Source organism: Microtus pennsylvanicus, chromosome 4 (genome assembly GCF_037038515.1).
Source record: "Microtus pennsylvanicus isolate mMicPen1 chromosome 4, mMicPen1.hap1, whole genome shotgun sequence".
NCBI lineage: Eukaryota > Metazoa > Chordata > Mammalia > Rodentia > Cricetidae > Microtus > Microtus pennsylvanicus.
Window position 1 is genome coordinate 49786321 of NC_134582.1, and position 24327 is coordinate 49810647.

The 24327-nt window shown below is 46.8% G+C and overlaps 1 protein-coding gene across 1 annotated transcript in view; it reads left to right on the plus strand.

Moving 5' to 3' along the window:
* Gypc (glycophorin C (Gerbich blood group)) overlaps positions 1-24327 on the plus strand; it is a 44388-nt gene that overhangs the window by 17102 nt on the left and 2959 nt on the right. The window contains exon 2 of the mRNA XM_075969042.1: positions 22290-22340. Within this exon, the coding sequence (XP_075825157.1) occupies positions 22290-22340 (51 nt within the window). The remainder of the gene's footprint in view (positions 1-22289; positions 22341-24327) is intronic.

The window sequence follows — 24327 nt, forward strand, 5'->3', positions numbered from 1 at the left end:
ACCTTCTTATAGTTACTCCTGGACCATCCCATCACCTCCTCTGCAGAAACACGCTCTGCCTTGTCCTTCAGAGAACCCTCACCTCACCAGAGCAGGCTCAGGAGGAACTGCGGAGCAGGGGTACTGCCTGTCAGCCAGGCTCCCCCAACCCTAAAGCTGGGGCTCTGCCGTCCCTCTCCCATGTTCACAAAATAGTACTGGTCACCCCAGGGTGGGCAAACTTTCCACAAGGAAGGCGCCAGAACAGGGTTCGTTCATGTCTCCTACTGAAAGGGACGCCCACGCAGGAAGCAGTCCTCAGACTTGAAGGTTAAGTGTGCCTGTGTCTGCCAGTTATCAGATGATGCCTCCCAAGCACAAGCAGGTTCCTCCTGACCCTGAACTGGACTTGTCTTGCCAATTGTGCCTGTGACGCCGTGTGTCATCCCTGATGTGACAAGTGTCACAGGTTTATTCATGAGATCCATGCCTGGAGACAGGAGAGCAGTCAGACATGAGACCACCGACGGTAGAGTAGAGTGATACTTTGGGGTTGAGGAAAGAGTGAGGGCAGGCCAGTGGAGGTCAGGAAGTCACTGATGGTCTGGGCATGTGTTGTGGAATTTCATCTACAGGTACCACCCTGAACCACACGATAGAGGTGTCCATCTGAAATATGTGGCTGTATATACACCTGTGTGCAGGTGTGTGCACCTGTGCATGCCTGCAGGCTAGGAATGCAACAGCTACCTGCACGGTTGCCTCTGTCTTAACTCCTTCGAGGTAGCGTCTCTCACTAAGCCTGGAGTTACAGTGGTGGACGGCAGTGTAACTGAGGGGACAGGTACAGAAGCAGCCACACTTGGCTCTTCACACGGATCCTAGGATCCAATCTCTGGTCTTCATGCTTGCACTGTAAGCCCTGTTCCCACGGGTCCATCTCCCCGGCTGCCAGGATGGATGACTTTTAAAGTCACAAAAGGGCTGATGAGATCACTCAATTGGTAAAGGCGCTTACCATAAAGTGAAGCCTTATAAACTGAACTCAATCTCTGGTACCCACATAGAAGACAAACGCCTACAGATTTCCCTCTGACCCCCACATGTTCTATAGCATGTCCATACCTACACATACATGATAAATAGGTAGACAGACAGGTGTTAGATAGATAGATGATAGATAGATAGATAGATAGATAGATAGATAGATAGATAGATAGATAGAATTACCAAAAAAATTTAGAGCCACCCAAGAGCAGTCACTGGTGTAAGTGGGGTGGGTGTGGAGGGATGGCTTAGGAATAAGAGCAGGTAGTCTTTTTAAATTTGCCATCAGTTTCCTTTCTTGTCTCTTCAACCAGCACCAGTAAGCCTGTGGCCCAGAAGTCACATACTGAGGCTAGGCCCCCAAGATGTGACAATGAGCAAACCGGCAGTGATCTTTAAGAAGAGTTAACATTCTAGTGAGCGTGGACAGACACACGGTGGAAGGTTCATTCCATTGGGTCGTGCTAAGGGTTAGAGAGGACATACAATCCAAAAGGATGAGGAAGATGGAGAAGAAAAGGGATGTGTGTGTGTGTACATGTGAGTGAATTGTCATGTGTATTCATATGCAAATATGGTGGTGTGCATGCATGTGTATGCATGTGCATGTAGAGGTCATAGGGTGACCTCAGTTGTCTTCTCTCAGGCACCATCCACCTTAGGGTTTGGTTTGGTTGAGTAGGACAGGGTCTCTCACCAGCCTGGTTCTCACCAAGTAGACTAGACTGTCTACTTAGAGCCCCAGGGATATGCTTGTTTGCTCCCTGAGCCCCGAGATTACAGGAACACCACCATACTTTTCTTTAAATGTGAGTTCCAGGGATCCAACTCAGGTCCTCATGCTTGGAAGGCAAGTACTCTTCCAACTGAGCCATTTTTCCTCCCAAAGGAGTGCCACTGTAGAGAGTATGGCCAGAGGCTCTGTCACCAGGGGAGGTGATGTTTGAGAAAGATCTGAAGGAAGAAAAAGAGCCAAGCACTGGGTCTCAGAGATACAGCGTGACCTCACAGAGAGGAGACAGTTGTATAGCTCAACACACTGCTACAGCATTGGTCCAGGACAATGAGACAACTGATGGAAAACCAAATCTTCCCAAACCTGTGAGTCGGCTAAACTTCTCCTCTTCAGGAATTTGTGGTAGGGATAAAGGCTGATGCTTGCAGCTCCTTATAAATTTGGTACCGCACGGGAGAAGCAGAGAGCAACTGTGGCAGGGCCCCGAGTGGCAGACCTAATTGGAGTTCATGCTTTCCACAAAGTAGGTCACCCACAGGATGCCCACGGCGTGTGTTCTCTTTCCCTTGAGTCACGGTGTGCTTTGGACGATCTTGTATAAAAGGGCAAATGACTTCATACCATATACCTGTATCCTCGCTACACATATTTGTGCACACTCATGCATGCACGCACACTCACGCTGCTAAGGAGGCTCAGCTGGCTCCACTTGAAGGGCTTGGCCTCTGCTGGGCTTCAGATCCCAAGTGGCTCTGAAGCCCAGCTACTTCTTGAGTAGGGATGCAGGTGGCATCTTGTCACTTTATCAGAAAGGGTCTGGAGTGATCTATAGCCCAGTGAAAAGTGAGATGGATCATGTGCACTTGCCAGGTGCAGAAGGTAGCCACAGGGACAGACAGCCACCATGCCAGTGTGTGAGTGAGACAGTTTTAGGTTTCCTCAGAGGGCCCTTTTCCCTCCCTCCTTCCGCTGATGGAAGCGGCCCCTCCACCTAGGTCTGCCCCGATAAGCCTGGAACAGTAGCCGAGCCTCTTATCAGGCAGTTGCAGAGGGGGGATACAGGGACTCTGCGCTGCACACTGGGCGCTGATAAAGTAGGCCTGGGTCAGACACTCAACAGCTGCTGTCTTGGACCTGTCCCTAGAGTCTCAGTTCTCAGAAACAGGAGACTCAGACCCAGGAAATCTCATTCATTTCCTGCACACCACAGCAGACTGAGCTGCTGATGGCCTTGGATGCAGAGCGTGCTTAGGAACATATAAAGACTTGGCCAGGATCCTTGGTTGAGCAGAGGTACTGAGGGGCTCTTGGGTGACATAGATGGGGACCCAATGGGATCATGGGGTTGGTTGTGAAGTGTGAACTGTTCATAATTCCTTGTGAAGCTGGCACTGCCATCCCCATTTTAGTGCTGAGACGTTAGATTCCTGTAGAGGTGTCAAGGTATTTCACCTACCTGGTCAGTTGTTCTCATCAACTTAGACCATGAAACCCAATATGGACAAGTTCAACAGAGCCACCATGTATGGGCTGTCCATGCATGCTTCAGCATTGCCAGGGCATAAATTTCATTTCATTCATTCATGATCAGATTAGATGCTATGTTGGTTGGCCCCCATTTTGACTTCCCCTGTCATAGAGGGCCAACAAGAGTTTTCATTGGCCCTTCATACACACACACACACACACACACACACACACACACACACACACACACCCTGCTTGACAACATCATAGACTATCTTTAGATTTCACCTTAGCTTTCAACCTTCTCCGACTTAGCCCATCTAGGGATTTCAGGTGAACGTCTGTGGGTCCAGCAGACAGTACTGACACTGAAACAGTCCTGTTTATTTAATATTAAGCTTATCAGGGATCTTGCAACTTCAGCCAGTAGTCCTAATAGGATAGAACCTAGACAGAGTGTTTGTTTTGTTTGTTGAGTGGTGCCAGGGACTGGACTCAGAACCTTGCACATACCAAACTCTACCACGAAGCTCATACACAGCCCAGCACAGTTGTTTGTGAAAGGGTTCTAGGTAACGTGTGTGGAGCCAGAGTGGAGAGCAGGTAGTAAGGAGTTGCCCTTCTGAGTGTGTTGTTCATGGATCCCAGTCCAGATCACCAGGCGCAGAGCCCCCAGTTCAGGGAAGCCTCCCCGATACTCTAAAGCAAGTCTCTGGGGAGTATGTCTTATCATCTGTTGGGTTCACTTCAGGGCCTGGAGCCCAGGGCCTCACATATGCTCAGCCAAAATTCTCACTTAGTGACACCCCCCATCCATAGTAACGTATTTCATGTGAATTTGAAAAGCTGTAATACCACCTTCATTTTTAATACTTGAAATGATTATTGTGATTTAATAATTCCATTTACAGAAATATAGAATAAGTTATTCATGACCCTCTTGCCTCTCCCTCCTTATGGACATTCCTTTTACTAACTTCCAATCACAATCCTGCTTACAACTTCTGGCCTGGACTCCTGACCTTTCAACAGTGTTAAAGTTTTCCTTCCTGTGGCCTTGACCTCAACATGGAGTCCTGAGGGTTGCAATCAGGTTTATCAAGCTTGGTAATGCCTTTACCTACTGAGCCATCCTCCTTGACCCTGGAAATATTCTTCCTAATTGTAGTTACCTCTTCTCCAGCATTTATAAAGAATCCCTTTGTTTTAGGGTTTCTATTGCCTTGAAGAGACACCATGACCATAGCAAAATTTATAAAGGAAAACATTTAATTGGGACTGGCTTACAGGTTCAGAGGTTTAGTCCATTATTGTCATGATGGGAAGCATGGTGGCACCCAGGCAGGCATGGTCCTGGATAGGTAGCTGAGAGTTCTACAGCTGGATCTGTAGGCAGCAAGAAGAGGAAGATACTGGGTCTGAATTGAGCATTTGAAATCTCAAAGCCCACCCCTAGTGACACACTTCCTCCAACAAGACTATACCTACTCTAACATGGCCACACCTCCTAATAGCGTCATTCCATTCAAATATGAGTTTATGGAGGCCGTTCTTTCTGATTATTTATTTATTTATTTATTTATTTATTTATTTATTTCCCGAGACAGAGTTTCTCTGTGTAACAGCTCTAGCTGTCCTGGAAATAGCTCTTGGAGACCAGGCTGGCCTCATACTCAAAGAGATCCACCTGCCTCTGCCTCCCATGTCCTGGGATTAAAGGCGTGTGCCACCACCTATTCAAACTACTGCACCCTCTTTCTAGAACCTCTCTCCCACAGCATCTGCTCACTGCTCACATGAAAAGACTCCGCTTTTGTATCTTTCAGGATCTTTCATTGTCTATCACTCACCCAGGCAGACAAATGGTAAAAACGTATTAACAAAACCGAGCATGATAGTGATAGTGGAATAAGTATTAGGACAAGAAAAAGGAAGGGAGGAAGATGAGCTCATGGTAGTTATGGGTTCTACCATTCATATCTTCTTGTTCTTTTCTCCTAAAGTCTCAGTTTTTAATTACCAAAACAAAATCTAAGAGCAATAATTTGAAAGGTATAAGATAGAAAATTAATTTGTTCCTGTGTGAAAATGTCCATACTTTAAAAGAATACAAGAATGTGAAATCTATTCTGTTTTAGATTGTTCCCCATCAGGAGTCTTTAATCTTGATTGAATAATGAACCCAATCCTGCAGCTGCCTAGTGACTTTCTTGGTAACTTATTTTATACTGTTATTCAGTTTGATGAAACAAAATCTCATGTTAAATAAAGAAATAATCATGGCAGTCTGTCAGGAGATGCTGTTTCCATGACTCTCCTTCCCCAGAGCTAATGTGTCAGGACTCAAAGATGCCTTCGAGGAGTGAGATCCCTGGTTAAGTGGTGAGGGATAGATACATCATCGCAGCAGAAACTGTATGAGTCTGCCCATTTCCGGGGGTTCAGATCTCAAACACACCACCTTTAAATTCCTAAAGTGAAAGTGGATCTAAGTTTGTTGACTTTCCTCTGACTAGCTGTGGGGCAGCACACAGGGGTGGGGGTGGGGTCCATCCAAAACAATTGCTATGGCTACTTGTTTGTGCTGTGAAACTTCAGCTGGCAGGAGGAAGAATTATATGTGCATTTGTGGCTTCTTTGGTTTTAAAAACTAATATGGTCAAATATAAATCACAAGACCTGGATAGGGAGTGGGGAAGATGGAGCAGGAGCTTGCCAGAGTGACAGACGGAGACAGGAGTTCATAGGGCGTTCCATCAGCTAGGGAAAGAACGGGAGGAGGCAGTAAAAGGTTAGCAGGACAGGAATGGGGGAGAGAAATGACCTATCTCTCCTGAAGCAGACAAAAGACAGGTCAGGGGTGGGGCCATGAGCTGGTCGCTTCCTGATTCCATCCCAGATACAAAGAGGAAGTGAACTGGTGACTCACATGGGTGTTTTTCCTGCCCCGATACTCAGCAGACAGGATTTGGAGGTGCAGAGAAGGGTAAATAGCGCCATGGGAAACATTCAGGAAAGCCGACTGGCCCCCATGATAAGGAAGCGCCGGCCCTGAACATCCTGTCATCGGGTTCTCCACAGCAAAAGTCAGGCTTCTGGTTTCTGAAGCCATGTGTGTACACGTGTGTGTGTGTGTGTGTGTGTGTGTGTGTGTGTGTGTGTGTGTGTCTACTTAGGAACACATGGGCACACATGAGGATAATAAGAAGAGATCTCGTGTAGTAAGTGCCACCCAAAGGGAGCCGTTCGGGATAGTCTCATGTTCATCTCTGCAAACCAGAGCCCATGTGGCTGGGGTGGAGTCAAGGCCCCTGTCCCCAAATTCCAGGCTCCCTGTGTCCCCCACTGGAAAGGGCGATTTTATTTGCACATTGCTGTCTTTACCCGCACCCAGCCAATGTGCTCCCAATATTTAAACCCAAATGCACTCTGTCTCCTGCCATACCCGTTTCAAAAGCCTGTAAGCCCAACTGTGGGGTTGCCCAGAGACCCAATATGACAGAAAGCACTGGTTTTTCAAAATGAATGTCAATCTTGAATATTCAGTTCTAAAATACCCTAAGATTCTGGATGTTTTTCCTAAGGTCTTCCAGGAAAGCTGAGCTCAACTGAGAAATCTTCGGAGGCATTTGCTTCCAGTGTGTGGAGGTCTGAGCAGTGTGCAGTGTTGAGAACGGTGAGCATTGCTCCCGCCTGGTCCTTATCCGTCTGGTTTCCCCGAGAGCCAGGCTACAGGGCTGAGAGGGAGTTTCTCCTCTGCGCACTCAGCCCGGGTCTTGTAGCCCTGAAGCTCTCTCTGAGCCTACCGGTCACAGGAAGAAGAGAAACAGTTCAGAAAAGACAGGGAGGACACCCACTTCCTGCTCCCCAGCCTTTCCTTCCCTCCAGGGTGCTTTCCCAGTGCACTTTTCTCTGTCGGGCCACACGCTGCCCTGCTGCCTTGGGGCACTCCTTTGCTTCCCCAGCCTGTGGGAGCTCTGCTGTCTGCTTTGGACTGTGAAAGCTCAGCCTCTTGTCCTGACACCATCCAAGGGCTGGGAGGTCACTGCTAGTGAAGTGCTTACTACAGGAGCTTAAAGGCCTGAGTCTGTTCCTCAGAACCCACGTAGAAAAACTGGCAGGCTCAGTGTACACTTAGAGTTCCAGCATTGGAGGTGGAGTTAGGAGGACCCTTGAGGCCCACTTACCAGTTAGTAACCTAGCTAATTGCAGAGCCCTAGGTCTTGGTGAGAGGCCCTGCCTCAAAAGTCAAGATGGACAGTGTACTGGGAATAAAACCGAAAAGTGACCTCTGACCTACAAGCCACCCAAATGCACGCCTACTCTCTCTTTGTCTGTCTCTCTCTCTCTCTCTCTCTCTCTCTCTCTCTCTCTCTCTCTCTCTCTCTCTCTCTCTCACACACACACATAACACTGTCCAAGTGAAGATTGCGAAACTCCTTTCCACCCCTCCTGCCCAGCTATTCTGCTTGCTATAGACACAGGATCTGCTGCTGCCCCGGAAGGAAAGAACAGCTCCCCGGCTGCATGCAGAAAATGGGCCCCCTAGAGTTAGTCATCATGGCTAACTAAATCATCATTATTTACAGCTGCAAACTGATCAAGGACATTAATCCGCGTAATTAGATTCCTAATTAGGCTGAAAATGCAATTCTATTCTTAAGTGATTTAAGTCCTTTAGAGAAGCAAAAAGCTTGAGCGCACAAGAGCCGGTTGGGAAGCAGCATGATGTGACTCCGGGCTGCACAGGGGCTGCTGATTTGTACTTGAGTCACATGTGTGTGTGTTTAAAGCCCACATAGGCACACGTGCATGAAAAATACATACCTCTGCCGGTGCCCATGACAGAGACTTAAAACATGGCGGTCACTAGTGTCTCTGGAAGCTTAATATTCCTGTGGGCTCTGTTTAGAGAATCCCAGTGTATGCTGAGTAGTTGCATCGGCAGCAGTGATGATGGGAGGACCTCTGGGAACTGCTAGAGGCATGGTGTGCAGTGCCTTTCATTTGGTCACCGGGCCAGTGTCCTGCTAAGCCTTGAAATGCTGCCATTTTGCTTCCGGGAGCTCAGAAAGCACAGAGCCTACCGTGAAGCACATGCCCCATATGGGGTGTACTTGGAGAGGCCAGAGGACAGCGTACGGTGTCATTCTTCAAGAAGCAGTTTTGTTTGAGCCAGCGGCTTACTAGCCTGGAAGTCTGCAGGTAGACTGGGCTGGCCTGCCAGTGAAGCCCAGGAATTCCTGTGCTGGAGTTACAGATATGCATCTGGCTTCTTTTTCTTTTAAACATAGATTCTGGTCCTTACATTTGCAAGGCAAGTTTTACTAAGTCACCTCCTCCATTCCTACAGAGGGTTTTATATAAACGAGTCACTCAGTAAGCTGCAGTCTGTGACCTGGGCTTGTACAGTTAACCAACCAAGAGCAGGCTTTCCCTTCCTAAATGTTTGTGTTTGTTACCCTTACAGCTCTGTAACAAAATACTTGAGAGACACAATTTAAGGGGTGCAAGGTTTCTTTACTCTTGTAGTTTCAGGGGGAGCGGCCCGTGGAGGCAGGGTAGTGGCTGATATGTGAAGTGGACATTTGGTCATATGACCAGGAACCAGGACTGGACATAACCTTCCAAAGCTCGGTGCAGGAGTCACTAGAGTCAGAGACCAGGTCTCAGCTGCTTCTATACACCAGGCTCTGCCTATTCTCCTTAAGCCAATTAAAGAGACAAATTGACAGTAAGGGCAGAAAAAAAGCAATTTCTGTGACGAAGGAGATAGGGATCCAGTGATTCCTACCCTCACATAGCCGTCTTCCTCTGGTGATACTGATACGAGGTGCAGACTTAAGTTCATGGCAAGAGGCATGCAGAGCTAAGCAGTCCCGGTCACGGCGGGGTCCTGTCCATCACTGGCCATCATTGTCTGGCTGCCTCTCTCTCTCTCTCTCTCTCTCTCTCTCTCTCTCTCTCTCTCTCTCTCTCACTCATATTCCTTTTAAAATATATATATAGGTTTTAATTAGCTTACAAAGTACTGAGTTTCAGTAAGACCTTTCGTACATCCTTAGTTGTGATAAATCCTCCTCCTCTTCTCCACCCCACTAGAGCCTTTAACCTCATATTTTGCTTCATCTCTTTCATCACTATCATCTCTATCTTAGTTACATTTCTATTATTGTTATAAAACACCATGACCAAAGCAACTTATAAAACCAAATGCTTAATTTAGGAGTTACGGTTTCAGAGGATTTTAGTTCATGATGGCCGAGCAGAGCCATGATGGCAGGAACAGCTGAGAGCTCACTCCTTGCTCTGCAGATAGGATGCAGAGGGAGAGTCACACTGGGAATGGTATGAGTCTTTTAAAACCTCAAAGCTGGGCCCCAGTGACACAACTCCTGCAACAAGGCCACACCTCCTGATCCTCCCCAAACTGTTCTACCAACTGGGGACCAAGTATTCAAATACAGGAGTCTGTGGGGCCATTCCCACTCAAACCACTGCAAGTCCTATGGCCAGTTTGTCCCACGAAGGATAGGGTAGTGACCAGTCAATGGCTTGGACAGAACTTTAAAACAGCTTAAGAGTCTCCCTCTTTGAATATCTCCTTCCTGAAACTTCCCTTACTTCCTGGTGGTTCTATTTGCTAGAACTGGCTGCGCTAGGGTTCCTGTAGCAATTCTACTATGATTTTGTTCTGTTCTCAGAATAAAACTCTAAGAAATGGGGAATCACCCCCCAGTGGTTTATTCTTCCAAAGCATTCCTTAAAAATCTAATGTATCTATTTCACCATTATTACCCTTGACTTCATCTAAAATCTCATTAGATGCAGGTAAGATCCTGATGTTTGTTTTTTACTCTTTATTCTTTTGGCTTTTGGGAGAGGCCACCACCAAGCTCCCAAACAGATTACACTGAGGCATTATTATTACTTATGAATGCCCAACCTTAGCTTGGCTCGTTTCTTGCCAGCTTTTCTTAAATTATCCCATCTTCCTTTTGTCTCTCAGCTTCTTCCTTTTCTTCCTTCCGTGTATCTTACTCCCAGTCTTACTCTGTGGCTGTCTGGGTGCCGGGGTGGCTGGCCTCTGACATCCTCCTTTCCTTGTTCTCTTGCTCCTCTCTCCTTCCAGAGTCCTCCTTCTCTTTATTCTCTCTGCCTGCCAACCCTGTCTAACTTTTCTCCTGCCTTGCTGTTGGCCATTCAGCTCTTTATTAGGCCATCAGATGTTTTAGACAGGCAAATAATCATAGCTTCACCGACTTAGTTAAACAAATGAAGCATAACACCTTAAAATATTCTGCAACAACGAGACTCCGCCGGAGGTCATTGGTAAGATGGAAGCAGAATCTTTCTTGAAATTCGAGTGGGGAATTCTGTTAAATCTCAAAATTTAAGATTAGAAGAATGCTGTGTTTTAAACGTTCAGCCATCCTAAGAGTGTGTTTTGTATATCCACCTGATTCTTTGCTGTTTCTGAATATAATTTTCTTCACATAGGTACAGATCCTGTATACTTCTTAATAGATAAAAATCCCAATCTGCTGTCTAAGCTAACTGTAGCTGTAATTTCCTTGTACCTCCTATTTTCAGCATATGTTTACCGTAGGTACTTTATGGGAGTCTTTTGCCTTCTTACTCCTCCTGGGCTCTTTAAAATAGAATGTCTTCCTCCTCCCTCCACAAAGCACAAAGTGGCCCCTGTGGGCCGCCATGTGCTGTCTCTCTCACAGGTGACTCCTGCAAGCACACATAGGTAGTATTCCTCCAGTATGACCATAGATTCCATTTGACTTTGGCCACATAGTCTTGTGCTAGAGACATTAGCAGTGAGGACTGCAAGCAGTGAGTCGGCATCTCTCTCACGCTGCTTGCTGCAACCTCAGCTCCTACTAGTTTATCCTCCTCTATTTAACATCTCCACTCCAATAGCTTCTCAGGCCCATGGGCATCTCCAGACCAGTGACCCAGCCAAGCCGTCCCCATGACACTGCCATGCCTCTGTTTCCTCACGTCTACCCCATTGTTTCATCCAACCTTATCCTGCCTTGCCATAGACCAAACAGCTTTATTACTAACCAGTGAGAGGAATGCATATTCACAGCATACAGAAGGGTCACCCACAGCAATGATAGAGAGAACTTAGAGAGTCTGGTCAGTTTCTAGGACTTTCTTAAGTGTTTGGAGTGGTGGACATCCTGGAATTAATGAGCCTCCCTGCAGGATGGAGTCTTTTATCCCCCTTAGCATGGCTGTTGTCTCACCTCTCTTCAACACTTCCAGATATGCCCTCTGTCTTGTTTTTAGAGGCAGGGTCTCGTACTGGCCTGGTATTCCAGCTACTAAGTATCCTATTTGCCTATCTCTGCTTTCCCAGCACTGAGATTACAAGTGTTCACTAATACTACCAATAACCAGGGGTTTTTATTTAGCATGGATTTTGGGGCTCAAATCCAGATCCTCATGTTTGCATGGCAAATACTTTACCAACTGACTTATCTCCTCAGTGCCTAATTTTCAGATTCCAAGCCACCCTGCAACACACATCCCTGAACATGGATCTTTTCCCATTCCAGATGATTTCTCCTGACTCCATACCTAGAGGGCTTATTTCATCATTTGGGTGACAGATTTGCCATATGCTATATAAAAGCATCGATTTTGCCTATATTTTAAGAATTTTATCAGGCTTAATTGTTGTGCTATTGCTTTGAAGAGGCACCATGAACAAGGTGACTCTTATTTTTAAAAGGTGTTTAATTGAAGGGTTGCTTACAGTTTCAGAGGGTTAGACTGTGACCTTCATGGTGGGAAGCAGGCAGGTATGGCACTGAAGCAATAACTCAGAACTTTACATCCAGCCCCACAGGCAGCAAGTGAGAGGAGCCGGCAGACACATAGACAGACAGACTGGGCCTGGTGCAGGGTTTTGAAACCTCAAAGACCACTCCCAGTGACATAGCTCCAACAAGGCCACACCCACTCCAAGGCCATACCTCATAATCCTTCCCAAACAGTTCCACTCTCTGGTGAGTAAGCATTCAAATATATATATATAAGTTATGAGTCCATTCTCCTTCAAACCAACATACCATCTTAACCCAGGTCATGGCAACACTATTGGCAATGATAATAACTAGTATCCCGATGGCCTGACCTACGCCCCGCACTGTCCTTGATCCTCAGCACGGACCAACAATAATCCTGCATGGTTGGACAACCATCTTGACGCAAAAATATAAGCACCATCTCACTCCCCGAGGATAGTTCAGGCCCGAGTGCCAGGGCTGAGCTGCCACTCACTCACCAATCTGTCTGTCTGTAGTAAGTGTGCTGACCTTGCAGGGATGTGCGCTGAGCAGGTGGAGCCTCTAAGAGCATCTCATGGCATCCTCAGTATCTTCTCTCCGTCAGTGCCTGGGTGGGGCTGTAACGGGTGTGTCTAGGTCTGCCTGAGCTACATCATCTCTAAAGAAGCTCAGAGCTGTGAGGCTAATGCTGAAGGGGATGAATAATCCCCTCCTGTCCTCATGACAGCTGGGGATATCTGTTTCCTTTGTCATTTGGGAAGTGAAGAGCCCTTTCTTTGGAGAAGCATTTCTGCACCTCCTCTTCACAGCCCTGATGCCCTTAAAGTAACAGCAGTGCTGGTTCCTCCACTGTCTCAGTGTGATCAGCAGTGCTGGTTCCTCCATTGTCAGTGTGATCAGCAGTGCTGGTTCCTCCACTGTCTCGGTGTGATCAGCAGTGCTGGTTCCCCATTGTCAGTGTGATCAGCAGTGCTGGTTCCTCCACTGTCTCGGTGTGATCAGCAGTGCTGGTTCCTCCACTGCCTCAGTGTGATCAGCAGTGCTGGTTCCTCCACTGTCTCGGTGTGATCAGCAGTGCTGGTTCCTCCACTGTCTCGGTGTGATCAGCAGTGCTGGTTCCTCCACTGTCTCGGTGTGATCAGCAGTGCTGGTTCCTCCACTGTCTCGGTGTGATCTGCAGTGCTGGTTCCTCCACTGTCTCAGTGTGATCAGCAGTGCTGGTTCCTCCACTGCCTCAGTGTGATCAGCAGTGCTGGTTCCTCCACTGCCTCAGTGTGATCTGCAGTGCTGGTTCCTCCACTGCCTCAGTGTGATCTGCAGTGCTGGTTCCTCCACTGCCTCAGTGTGATCTGCAGTGCTGGTCCCTCATTGTCTCAGTGTGATCAGCAGTGCTGGTTCCCTCATTGTCTCGCTGTAGTCCCTTACCGTGTGTATTCAGCTAAGGTCTTGCTTAGCCTCCAGAGAGCAAGGCTGAAAACACTGTGTTCTCATAAGCCATTGATCGGAAGGATACGAGCATTTATCAGAGTTATGTATAAGAGTTATCTCCCCTGTCCCCAGCAACAGTTAATGGGGGCAAGCAGAGAAGAGGAAGGTGACAGATTCTCAGTCCTCGATTGTGCTAGGTTTTTAGTGACATTGGCTGGTTCCTGAAAAGAAAGGAGACACTAGTCAGGAGTCGTGATGGACGGAGGTGTGATGTGATTTCATTTTTGTTTGATGAGAGAAGTATGGGGGATTTGGTTCTATTTACCAAAGCCTGTTGTCACCTTTGCCAGGGTGGGGTGTAATGCTTTAGCATTCCTGCAGTCTATAGATGAACAGCCATGAGCACAATGGATTCAGCCATGAACTCAGTGGTCCTTAGATCCAGGCTCCAGCAACAGCAGCAGCAGGAGCAGCACCTGAGAATATATGAGAACAGTGAGTTCTCAGATCAGGTGGGGAGGTGGCACAGTTGGTGAAGGGCTTGCTTGAGAAATGAGGACCGACCTGAGTTTGATTCCCCCAGAATCCATGTTTAAAAACAGCCATGTTTGGTGCCACATATTGTAATCTCAGCACTAGGGTAGCAGAGTCAGGAGGACTAGAGAATCCCCAGAGCTCACTAGCGAGCTAACCCAGCCTAATCAGCTAGTTCCAAGTCGATGAGAGACCCTGTTTCAAAAACCAAGGTAGATGGATCCTGGAAAATGACAGCTTAGATTCTCCTCTTAGTCACATAAGGACCTGTAAGTTCTCTGCCCCCCATCACTGACTACCTAGGGTCTTGGGGTAGAGGCAGGCTGATCTGTGGTTCTCTAGGTCCTCGGGGGGTTCTTGTGCGTGCACACTTGAGCTTGAGGGTGAGAAGTAGTTATCTAGGCTGCATCATTTCCCCCCGTTCAGGATTTCCTACCTCTGCTTTGCCAAAAAGGAAAGGAGTCTCTGAGAGGGAAGAACACTAGCAGGAAAAGTTTTATACTACCCCAAGGTGTAATCCCACCTCAAGAAAGATAATGGGCACTGGAGAAGGTCACCATGATCCAAGAATATTAGCTCCTTCCCTCCATAGTGCTTACATACCATGTTCCACAGATGATGAAAGCAGTACCCCCTTCCTTTACTATTCATAACCGAACAAATTCTCATAGTGAAACAGTGGGGTGCACCAACGTCGTCCCACACTGCTTCCCTCGCCCACCATAGGAAATCCCCTAGATCTTTCTGGTCGTTGATTAAAGCCAAACCAGGATTCATGGTGATGACACTGGAAAGAATTTCAGGAGTAGCTGGGATAAAGAAGAGGAGATTTTATTAAAGATATTTTAATATAGCCTTAAGCATGGAGATTAGAAGAAAAAGGGTACTCAAGAAGACATGCCTGAGAGCCTGAATATGTGGCTTCTCAAAATGCACAGAAAGTAAGAGGATTCCCAAGTCTCTCAAATCTCTAAAGGGTGAGTCACAACTAATTGTGATGCTATCTATTTGTATTAGTCAGGGTCCTCTAAAGGACCTGAACTCAGAAGGAGTGTATGTATTTAAAGGGTTTTTCTTTTTCCATTGACTCATAGGTTACGGTCCAGGTAGTCCCAGTAATTACTGTCTACAAGGGAGAGGTTGAGAATCCTGTAGTCTCTCAGGACTGAATATCTCAGCAATTTCAGTCCGGCACTGGAGTGCTGGAGGATTCCTGTAGTCTACATTGGGATCCCAAAGAAGTAGGTTCTAGTATTTGTGACGGATGCTACACCATCGCAGATAGACTTCCCAACAAGAGTGATGGCAACGGGATAAATGGAATAGTCTCCTTCTTCCGTGTCCTTTTGTCCTGGCTACCTCCCCAAGGTGTAGACCAGATTTGGGTTTGGTCTCCCTGCCTGATCTGATTAAAAAATCCTTTGCAGATGTGCCGAGCTGCCTGAGGTTTAGCTGATTTCGGATGCAGTCAAGTTGAGAATTGGGAACAAAGATTAACTGTCATACCATACACATCATCTCACTGGATCGCAAGCTAAGCCACTAAAGATTGCTCAGAAACTCTTTCTCCTTCTTGGTCTTTTGCTAAGAGATAGATAGATAAGTGAGCTATTCTTGAGATGTCTTGGATGTAATTGTAAACTGCTGAGGTTAAAAAACCAGAGACCACTAAGGTTGCACAAATAGTTTGATACATTTCCTTTCCTTGTAGACAACCTTTCTGGTGAGATTTCTAAAGAATCGCAGGTTTATAGCTGAAAAAGAGAAAGGCTGTAAGAAATTAGGATCTATGTTATAATTCTTGTTTTGTTGATGAAAAGCTTCTGCTGAATTTCATAGTGAGCAGTTCATCTCTTTCCTCATAACGCACCCTGCATTTTTCTCTTTTTTTGAGTTTTTTATTTATTTAATGATTTACTCTGTGTGCATCTGTGTATATAATACATATATAGATATAGATATTGCACATGTGGAGGCAAGAAGACAGCTTGCAGGAGCCAGTTTGCTTCTTCTACCATGTGGGGCCCAAGGATGAAATTCAGGTCAGCAGCCTTTGTAGTGGCAAGCGCTTTTACCCACTGAGCCATCTCACTGGCCATTCCCCACTTTCTGTCCTGCCTTGCAGCCAGGCTCTCAGCCTTCTCTGATTGTGTCCAGGGAGGTTGGCCTTTCCCAAGCATGGACAGTGGATCACTCCTGTCACACGGCATCTGCTGTCCCTGACTTCAGCTCCCAAGCAACAACTTAGTTGACAGCAGACTCATTGCCATGTCCCTATTCCTGTGTGTTAAAACCACACCCGCAGCTCCTGGAGTGGGCTTCTCCTCCAAAGGAGAACAAGTTCACCAAGAACCTTGGTGGCCTTGGTATTGTCCAGATATCTACCCTGTTCAGTTATCTGATGGTACTGGCCAACTTTCCACAGGCATAAGCAGTGTGGTGTTGCTGTAGCTCTAGCAGATTCCGGGTCCCCCAGTTCCCCCAGGAACCTGACATCCAGCAAAGCTTTACTGGAATCCTTTCTCTCTCCTTCCGTCTTTTTGAATTTCCTAGAAATTCTGTTCAGGCCGTGTCTGTGGGGGTTGGAGCTAGGGGACACAGTATCTTCTTCTTTGTTTACAGTACTCCATGAATACATGAGAATACTTGGCACCTTCTTTGTATGTGTGTGTTCACACGTGTGCAGGTGCACATATGGGAATGTGCGCATGTGGAGATCAGAAGACAACTCTGTCATTCCTTGGCTACCATGCATTGCTTGTTTGTTTTTAAGACAAGGTCTCTCATTGGCCTGCAGCCGAATCCATTGGACTGGATAGCCAAGAAGGAGCCCTAGGAATCCACCTCTCTCCATCCCCCCTCCCCCCCCCCCACATTGGGATTCTGAGCAGATGCCACCACACCTGGGCTTGTTTGGATGTCCTTTTGTTTAATTCAGATAGTAAGGATGGGACTCGGGTTCTTGTGCTTCTGAGGCCAGGATTTCACTGATGAACTGTCACCTTAGCCCTTCCTGCCTTTAATACCCTGTATGCCTCACAGTCCACCCTTAACACAGGTCCTCCCTGGAGGAGAGCCTATATGATAGAAGTGGCTCCATCCTTCAGTTGTATAGGGCTGCTGTCCTGGACTCAGGTTAGGGGGAAGCTGTTTTATTCTCTGTTAGAAGAATGGTCACAAAGCCTTCTTCCTTTTCTGTATGTACTATCGCTCAAGTGAGCTGATCAATTGTGAGGGAATGCCATTTGTGTGTGTGGTGTAAAAGAACTTCTGGAGAGGAGAGAAGGATAATAGCAGAAGAACGTGTAGCAATAGCCCGGGCACCTAAATCTTGAGTTGTGAGTTATAGCATCCCGCCCCTCCCCCCAGGTCCTCGTGTGAGCAAATCCTGGGCATAGAACCTCCTAAGCATGAGTCCAAGTGGCACTCACTAGTTATTTCTCTGTTGGGATTAAAATACCATGTCCAAAAGCAGCTTTCAAAGGGAAGAGTTTATTTAGGTTGACAGTTCTAGAGGGCTAGTCCATAGTGGTTGGGGATGCATGGCAGGAGACCGGCATGGTGGAGCAAGGAACTGAGAGACCATATCTGAACAGCACACAGGAAGCAGGCAGTAAGTACTGGAAGTGGGGTGGGGCTGTAACTCTCCAAGCCTGCCCCAGTGACTTACTCCTCCCCCACAGCTCCGCATCCTAAAAGTTCCATAACCTTCTCAAACAGTGCCACCAGCATGGGACTAAGAATTTAAATCCATGAGCCTACGGGGGACATTTTTTCTCATTCAAACCACAACAGGAACACAGGGAAGGATGCCCATCCCGACACGACCTTTGGAGCCCAAGTCTATCTCCTCCACGGTGTCCTATGTCTCCCTGTAACAGGACTATGTCTTCCCATAATGGAGACACCTGTCTTGGCGCTCTGGCTTTGCTAAGACCCAGGGTTGTACCACAACTTACAAAATTCATATAGACAGTATATGGGTGCAGGAGGGAATGGCTGAGATCCAGGCAAGAATCCACAACCCTCCCCATTCCCTACTTCTATGAGAAAATGTCAACAAACCTAATCTTGAGGGTCCCTTGAAAGTAGTCACAGCTTCTATAGTGAAGATGGTAGCTGCACTGTGTGGAGAATAACATTGCAGATTATCATAGGATTCCTACTGCTATTTACTGATGTGATAAGAAGACCCTTAGCAGATGTTAGCACCATGCTCTTGAACTTCCAAGCCTCCAGAACTTTGAGCTAAATAAATATATACTTTTATGGGTCACACAGAATTCCAGCCACTAAATCCATTTGCTCATATATGCATGCATCCGTTCATGCTTTAGTTTTATATTTATTCAGTATTTCCCAAGTGGACAGTCTCAGGCTATCCCAGGCAATAGAAACCCTAAGACAGAAATCAGTGCTAGGTTCATGGTGTATTGCTGTTACAGACCTAACCATGTGTTTTGGGGAGGATTGTGGAGGCATTTGAACTTTAGATCAGAAAATCCACTGAATGTTGAGAACCCAGTGGGCTGTTTCATGGGAACTTAGAGAATAATACTGAGAGCAGTGCAGGTGATGGAGGTCTGCCTTGTAAAGTTCAGAGGGAAGCAAAGACTTCATCGGGGCCGTTCGTATGCTATTAGGAATCTGAGGTTCTGTGTTGTGTGGAGCAGCGGGCTGTGTCCGGCCACCCGGCTAGCTTTACTCGAAATAATTACACAGAAATTGTATTCTTTTAAACACTGCCTGGCCCATTAGTTCCAGCCTCTTATTGGCTAGCTCTTACATATTGATCTAACCCATTTCTAGTATTCTATGTAGCACCACAAGCTGGCTTACCAGGAAAGATCTTAACCTGCGTCTGTCTGGAGTGGGAGAATCATGGCGACTGCCTGACTCTGCTTATTTCTCCCAGCATTCTGTTCTGTTTACTCCGCCTACCTAATTTTCTGTCCTATCAAAGGCCAAGCAGTTTCTTTATTAATTAATCAATGAAAGCAACAGATAGACAAATAACCTTAACCAATAGACAGATGACCCTTCTCCATCAGTTCTGGTCTGCTTGGAATGAAGAATCAGCTGTGACTTCCAAGAGACCCAGAACGACTAATGTGAAACCTTTGCCTTGTTGGGAAAATTCCTGCTTGTCATTTGGGGCTGAGAAATGAGTGGTTATTAGATGAAACCAGAATCTCTGTGGTAAAAATATTCTGGAAGGATTCCTTCAGGGCCAGCACACAGGAGCTGTGATCCAGTAAAGGCCGAGGCTGCATCTCCTGCGGGCAGCCAAACTTGGCGATGTGGAAGAGTTTTCTAGCCGGATACTGGTTTTGCTCATGGACAGCAGCTGAGGCTTGGCACTGTGAGAAGCTAGAAGAGACCATTGGTGAAGGTGCAGCATCCATTGCAGTAAAAGCCCCAGGATTGAAGGGATCCTGAAGAGAACAGGAGTCTTGGCACATGTGCTAAGCTCACAGCCCCTGGAGAGAGCCTGGGAGAGAATGTTGGTGAAGGTGTAGTCAAGTTGCAGCGGAGTTCCAGCATTTTGGAGATGACCACCAAGGAAAGAATCTGTGGAATGGATATAGTCTGAGCCTAGAAGACAAGCTGTATGTGGGGGTAGGTGGGTGGCAGACCCAGGGAAGCGGACCTGCCCAGGACCTTTGGCTGACCTGAGCCTCCCCTCTTGGCTATGTCCAACACACTGCCCCGCCAGACTCTAGCAGCCAGTGTTTTATCAGATCCAGGCAAGTACATGGTAACTGCCCTGTGGAGAATGGTCTCATTGCACTACAATTGCAACGATTCCCTGAGCGTGGTGTGTTCCTCTCTGCTTCAGCTTGTACTGAGATTTCTAATTTAGTGTTGCTATCTCCAGAGTCTAATAACTCCCCTACTCTCCTGTGCCCCCAAGGAGAGGAGATAGCATTTGTAGTAGTTATAGGAAGCACTATAGGAGGTTGCAGTGTGCCAGATCCAGAAGCCACAGGCAAGTACTAACAGCAACTTCAGTAACTTGGATAGCTCCATAGGATGGGCCTTTCCCGCTGTACAGTTGATACAAAGATCTGGGTTTGGGAAGAAAACTCAGGGAGAGACTGAAAGTATACCCCAAGTGAATAATGAAGTCCCAGGCTGCCACTGGATGAGCTGTGTGACCAAAGGCACGTCACATGCCTGAGCTTGAATGTTCAACCTGTGGAATGGCCGATGATGACCGGCATCTCTCAGGAGGACCCTTGAGAGAGCAGGTGTAGGGCAATAACAAAGCCAGACTTGGTATGAGCAGACCATCAACTGGCCTGTGTTATAAACACAGTGGTGCCGACCTTCATCCCACCACAGATAACCACTACTGAGTGTCTAGCCAACGTGGGCTTCTGTGATCGGATAGAGTGGTATTGCGTTAACTTTTCCTAAGATGATATGAACAGTTGTCTGTTGGCCCCAGATACGGCTCCGATGGCAGACTGAAGTAGTGATTCCATCAAAGTCCAATTTGACCAACCAGTGAGTTTTGAGGGGCTTCTTGTCGAGAGCATGGGTAAAAGTTTACTTAAAGGAATGTGGATAACCCAAAAATAGACACATCAGAGGCTGGGGAGATGGCTCAGCTGGCAAAGAACTTGAATTTGCATCCATAAAATCCATAAAATGGGCAGGTGTGGTAGGAGGCATCTGTAATCCTAAAACTAGAGGGCCAGAGGAAGAGGAGTCATACAACCCAGTTGTCAGCCATCCTAGCAGAATTAGTGAGGTCTAGGGTCTGTGACAGGTAGGTAGGTAGGTAGGTAGGTAGGTAGGTAGGTAGGTAGATAGATAGATCGATAGATAGATTTTTGTCTCAAAAAATAAGGTACAAAGTCACCAAGAAAGATCTCTGACCTCCATACACACAACTACACAGGTACCTATTAACAAACATGCACATAACCATACAGACATATACATATACCAGACAAACATATACACAATCAGTTGTATCACCACAAAGTCTCACATCTTGAATTGTGTACTCATAGAAGCTGTGTCGTGGAGTCTTTTGGTTAATCTTCTGTGTTATAAAAAAAAAAAGAATAATCCTCTTGTACACCATAATGACTTGTCGCTGGAACTGGTTTAATAAAATACTGATTGGCCAGTAGTCAGGCAGAAAGTAAAGGAGAACAAACTAAGGATGATGGGAAGGGGGTGGAGTCAGGAATCACCAGCCAGATGCCGAGAAAGTAAGATGGGCATGCCATACTGAGAAAAGGTACCACCATGTGGCAGAGTGTAAATTAGGAATATGGTTTAGCTTAAAATTTAAGAGCTAGTTAATATTAATCCCAAGCTACTGGTTGAGCATTTATAAGTAATATTAAGCCTCTGTGTGGTAATTTGGGAAGTAGCTGCTGGGTATTTGGGAACAGGCGAGTGGGAGAGAAACGTCTGGTTACACATGGCTCCCTACATTGGGCGGCAGATGAAGCGTGATCCTAATTAGTCTTAACAATACAAACCTGGAGTCAGATGTCAAGGGTGAAAGCTGAAAGATTAGAGAAATGAAGGAACAGTCAGAGTCACTTCTTACCTCTCTGAATTCTCAGGGCCAAGATCCTGTCTACATCCTGCCTTATCACTTCCTCTCTCTTTCCCGTGTTGTCACTTCCTGTGTCCTCTCTGTACAGATCTCCTGAACTCTAACTCCATCCTCTGAACTCCAAGCAAGCTTTATTTGTCAGAATACAGACAAAATATCACAACACTTGTGTGTCCTGTGTGCGTGTCCTAGTATCTCCAAAGATCACTTGGATGTGGGAAAAGCTGGAAGAGAGTCACGACCCAGTCTCAGCTGAGGGTCTTGAGACCTTCTTCTTTCTTCTGTTAGAGGGTATCAAAAGTCCCATTGCCATTATCATAAACAAACATAGCTACCTTCGTTTTTTCTGCTCATTGCGTTGCCATAGATACCTGGCCAAGGTAGTCTTCACTCCAAGATGGTGAATATATTATACCCAGGGGGAAAAGTCAATGGGTATCTACAAGGTGTGAGCATTGGCGTCTGTGCTGGGATTTAACGGGGAGTGGCATGGTTCTGGAGTGCCCTGGGAATCACGGGGTATGCTCAGCCTGATTCAGTAGGCATGCAGAACTGGGTCTATGCCTTCCAGCAGAGGTCTGGTGCACTCTGTTCTTCTCTCTGCAGGCAATCGCCAAGCTGCTTACAAGTGACCAGGGGGTGCATACTGGTTTCTGATTGTGGGGAGTCTTCCTTTCTCACCGTAGGTTTTCACTTTTGTCCACAGAGCCTAACCCAGGGATGTCCTACAGCGTGATGGAGATCGCCATCATTGCAGGTAAGCTGGCATGGGAGTTCTCTTCTAGAAGCCAAGAAAGACCCTGAGTGGAACTGGCTTGAGGACCTAGGTGGAAAAGGGCTGGTAATGCCTGGCGATTCCCTCCTGCTCTAGTTTGCTTCTTGTTGCTGTAATAAACACCTGAACCAAAATAAGCCCAGGGAGGAAAAGGTTTATTTAACGTAAACTTCCATGTCAATGTCACAGTCCATTCTTGAGGGAAGCCAGGGCAGGAACCCAAGCAGGGGCAGAGGCAGGAACCATGGATGAAAGTTGCTGAACAGTGTGTTTCCTCTGGCTTGCTCAGCTGAGTTTCTTAGAGAAAACCTACCATGGGATGGACCCACTCACTGTGGAAGCAGCAATCAAGAAAATGCCCCATAGGCCTGTCCATAGGCCAATCTGGTTAAGGCAATTCTTGAAATGAGATTCCTCCTCCCTAAGTGTGTATAGGCTTGTGCCCGGTTGACAAAAACTATGTCTCCGCCCCTGGAGGGGTCTTTGGGGATAGAAAGGAACACTCCCATTCTGGTTGAAAGTGTTACATATGGTGCCTGGTGGAGTGTGAACAAAAGGGGGCTTGCTACACATATCAAAAGACATCCTGTCCCTGGACCTTGTATCCACCACAGTGGCTCGGGCTGGAGAATGAGCCATCTGTGTGTTACAAATAAAAACATGATAAAACCAGATTAGTAGAAAAGGAAACTGGGACAAAATCCGCTATGGGAGAGCTTTATTTGGGGTAGGGTGGTCGGAGCACCGTAGCTATAAACCCATGAGAGGTTCTGAAGTGGGAAGGCCTTAGGAGAAGGAGAGGTGCCATGTGTAACAGGGTAGGGATTCTGGAGGGAGAAAGCCTCCAATTCCAAAAAACAAAAGCAGTTCTGACTCTTAGAGTTTGGGGGTGGTGGAAGGAGGTAGAGGTTCACACCATGTGACCTAGTCTGTGTGCCAGGAGTCTCAAAGCAGGAAGGTATTAGACAAAAGCAGGGTTATAATCCAAGGTTGTCAGAGCTCTGGGCATCAGCTAGGCTTGCTCCCAGATTCAAAAGGAGCGGGGGATTCAACTGCTTGTGAGGGTCTCTGCTGCTTTCCATGGCTGCATTTGAGAGAGACTACAGGAGGGTTGCTTGGTTTTGGGAGAAAAGAAAGCAGCTAACAAGTGTGTCCTAACCCTGTAAAGCAGTTTTGGGTACAAGTTGACAAGCTAGCCCAGGCTTTGAGGACTTCACATCTCCCTCAGCCCACACTGTCCTGACTCACACTTCCACCCAAAGGTGAAACCCTGGGCTGGTGGCTCCCCATTTGTGGCCCAAGAGCAAACAAGCTTGGGCTGTGTCTCTCTTTGCTCCCTCTTTGTGATCCCCTCTTCTCACTCGCTGGTGCACAGCTCAGAGATCATCTTCAGTTAAAAATAAAGAAGAAACAGGAAGCCATCAAAGACATCTGACGATTTCATCTAGCTGATCATTGTCTCGTCTTTTGGGCCCTCAGCCCTTCCTATTCTCAGGAACTATTGACAGGCTGTGTTCCTACGACAGTCACAGGGAGCTTAGGAAATCGTTCCTGTGACAGTCGTAAGGAACTTAGGAAATCATTTAATACAAATAAGATATGGGAGCTATATTGCCCAACATTATTACTCCAGGAACCCTTCCTTCTAACGTGAAAATAGTTAAATTCTACAACTTCAAACCTAGTGAGAAAAGATGAAACACCTTCCATGGGATTATTGCCCTTGGACCTTCTAAATTTCCCTTTACAGACCCTAAGTGATCTGACCCCTCCTGTCCCACCTTCTGCTTTACCTCTCTGATTGCTGGGACCTAGCACACCTTTGGCATTGATCAGCATCGTGGCCAAGTTCATCTCTTCCTGGAGACCTGGAAAACCTCACCTTCCAAAATGAATGGTTCAGACTGGATAGGGACACCTCCCCCACCCATTTCATGCCATACCCAATCACACTTGTCTTTTCCCCCTG